This window comes from Myotis brandtii, unplaced genomic scaffold (assembly GCF_000412655.1).
Source record: "Myotis brandtii unplaced genomic scaffold, ASM41265v1 scaffold916, whole genome shotgun sequence".
NCBI lineage: Eukaryota > Metazoa > Chordata > Mammalia > Chiroptera > Vespertilionidae > Myotis > Myotis brandtii.
In genome coordinates, this window is record NW_005371774.1 from 116,523 (window position 1) to 119,660 (window position 3,138).

Below are 3,138 nucleotides of genomic sequence, written 5' to 3' on the forward strand. Positions count from 1 at the left end.
CCGTAACAAAGAAACAGAATTTCCGGAGGATGAGGCCCAGAAATCAGGATTTTAAAGATTCCCAGGTGATTCTAATGTGCAGCCAAGGTTGAGAACCACTGCTTTAGATTGATTCAAAGTCAACTGATTAGTAACCTGAGTTGCATCTGCAAAATTCCCTTCGCCACACAACCAACCCTAATCATGGGCTTAATTAACAGCAAGGGGTGGAGATCATACCCAAGTGGGGCTGGGAGGATGAAGAAAGTAGAGCTACCTCTCAGGGCAGAATTGTTAAAAGTTTGTCTGTGGAGCCCTCCTTTCATGGCACACTGTTCCTTATTCTGTGCTCTGATTACATCATGGTTGTCACTGGTCTGTCTGCCCTGAAGTCCAAAATTACGTGTTTTTTTCTTGCCTTTCTCAAAATGTTTCCCACTTATTGGGTTCCCATTTAGGAAATGAGAAGAAAACAGATTAAGACTTTATACTAAAATATGAACACTTTTCTGGTTTGCAACCAAGATTTCTTACCTTCTTAAAATTGCTATCTTACAAGATTTTTAAAAACAAATTATATGAAATTCATTCATTTACTCTAACTATATCCTCCATCATTCAGTAGCATTTTAAGCTGTTGCTTTGTTAAACTCTTTTTTTTTTTTCATTTTAAACAGCAGCTGATCGATGTTTCTCTCTCATCGATGTTTCTGACTCTCTATCTCTCTCCCTTCCTCTCTGTAAAAAAATCAATAAAATATATTTAAAAGAAAAAAAAGACTTTATACTAAAATATGAACATTTTTCTGGTTTGCAACCAAGATTTCTTACCTTCCTAAAATTGCTATCTTACAAGATTTTTAAAAACAAATTATATAAAATTCATTCATTTACTCTAACTATATCCTCCATCATTCAGTAGCATTTTAAGCTGTTGCTTTGTCAAACTCTTTTCTTTTTTCATTTTAAACAAGAAGTTTATTTAAACAACAATTAAACAACAAGATGCGTGACTCAAGGGAAAACTATCTAGAAAATTACTCTTTTTAGAGTAATTTATCCCTACTTAAAGACAGATTGCCCTACATGTAACAGCTACGTACAAAAAAGTTATAAAATTGTCCTTGGTTTTACAATGATAAATGAAAAACATTAAAATTCTCCAATCAAACAAGGTATGCAAGAATTTTTATGTTGTTCTTTTTTTGTTAAACAGTGAGAGCAAAATAACTTACTGGAATATAAAGATAAGAGCTGGATGAGCATGCCACTAATGGAGAAAGGGGGTGTTTTCACAGAACCAGTATTTTTTCCCCATCCCATCTCCATTTGATGTAGATCAAAATATACCACTGGCCATTTAGTTAAAAAAAATGCAAATGCTTGTGCACATACATCGGTTACTTTATGTACAATAAAGGAATGGGGAAGGGGAAAATGAAAGAATAGAGAAAACTATACTGTAGTAGTCAGATGTGTTGAAACCAAATTGCAGTTTTCTAATTGAGAATGTCTTCTTGGTCTGGAGGAACAGAGTTCTGGAGTAAAGTAGCAGGTTCCCTTTTTAGTAGACCCCTCCTGTCTGCTGCTGGAACACATCAATTGTATCTTCATCCTCCATTTCCAACTGTGCAGGTGTGTCTGTTTCATTGGTTGGCTGCCCGTCAAATCGGAATCTGATCTGCCTCATTGACAAACCCTGTCGTTCACAATAGGCTTTCATTAGTTTACTAAGTGGTGTATGCCTCTTAATCTGAACTGCACCACAGAACCATCCTGCCCCGCCACCTTCAAATTAATATGATCCTTGTTCTCAGTCTTGACTCCTTCCTTGGGCTTTTCGTCGGCCATGGCGAGCGCTGGAGTCTCCTCAGCTGCCAGTTCACAAAAGAGGTACTAGGTTCGCACTAAACGAGCACACAACTGTCAAACTCTTTTTACTCTTGGCTTTTCTATGTAATATCTTCGGGTGCATCTTACCCTCTCTCATCCCTTTTTTCCTTTGTTGAGCGTGTTGCTTTCATGTACCTCTAAGTATACCCCCAAGGTTCGTTCGTTCGTTTGTTCTTTCTCTGTCTCTCTTTTTACTTAAGATTTAATTTATTAGAATAGTTTTAGGTTCACAGGAAAATTGAGGGGAAAGTACAGACATTTCCCATAAACCCCATGCCTCCACATATGCATTCCGTTCCCCCTCCCCATTATCAACATCCTCTACCAGAGTGGTACATTCATTACAACCTATGAAACTACATTGGCATATCCTAATCACCCAAACTCCACAGTTTACATTAGGGTTTACTTTTAGTGTACCTTCTATGGGTTTGAACAAATATGTGATGACATTATCCATCATTGTGGCATGATAGAGTGTATTTTCATCCTTCTAAAATCCTGTCTTATACCTATTCATCACTCTCCTACCCTAAGCCCTTTGCCTTGGGAACCACTTATTTTTTCTTAAAATATAATTTTATTGATTTCAGAGAGGAAGGGAGAAGGAGAGAGAGATATAAACATCAATGATGAGAAAGAATCTTTGATCGGCTGTCTCCTGCATGCCCTCTACTGGGATTTGAGCCCAAAACCCGGGCATGTGCCCTAACCAGGAATTGAACTGTGACCTCCTGGTTCATAGGTAGATGCTCAACCACTGAGCCATGCTGGCTGGGCAGGGAACCACTGTTCTTTTTACTGACTCCGTAGTTTTGCCTTTTCCAGATTCAGTTCTTTACATACTAGTTAATAAAGGCTTTTTTTTTTTTTTTAAATTCTCACCTGAGGATATTTTTTTTATGCCTGGACTCATCATCCTTAAAATCTTTACATATGGGGAAAACCTCATGCGGGAAGGACTCGGGGATGTCGCCTCGCGGTGGAGAAGAGGACACTGAAGCCCCGAACGGGCCCCGCGCTTCTGCCAAATTGGCTGTTCAACTGTCTACTGTATCCACTTTTAGCAACTTGAATTTTAATTAGAAAATAAAAAGTTCGGGGAAACCAAGATGGCGGCATAGGTTAACGCCGGGGTTTGCTGCCTCGAACAACCACTTCAAAAATACAACTAAAAGACAGAACGGACATCATCCAGAACCACAGGAAGGCTGGCTGAGTGGAAGTTCTACAACTAGGAGGAACCGAGAATCAGAGGAGGCGCAG

General features: G+C 38.8%; 2 protein-coding genes across 7 annotated transcripts in view; one reads left to right on the plus strand and one right to left on the minus strand.

The window, feature by feature from the left end:
* The window catches only part of IMMT (inner membrane protein, mitochondrial), a 50,500-nt gene that overhangs the window by 1,282 nt on the left and 46,080 nt on the right, over window positions 1–3,138 (plus strand). The window lies entirely within an intron of this gene.
* On the minus strand, window positions 1,146–1,876 carry LOC102244024 (small ubiquitin-related modifier 2-like). Its single transcript, XM_014532868.1, is given in 2 exon segments — window positions 1,146–1,734; window positions 1,737–1,876. Coding segments are annotated over 2 exon segments (285 nt in total). The 5' UTR covers window positions 1,831–1,876; the 3' UTR covers window positions 1,146–1,543.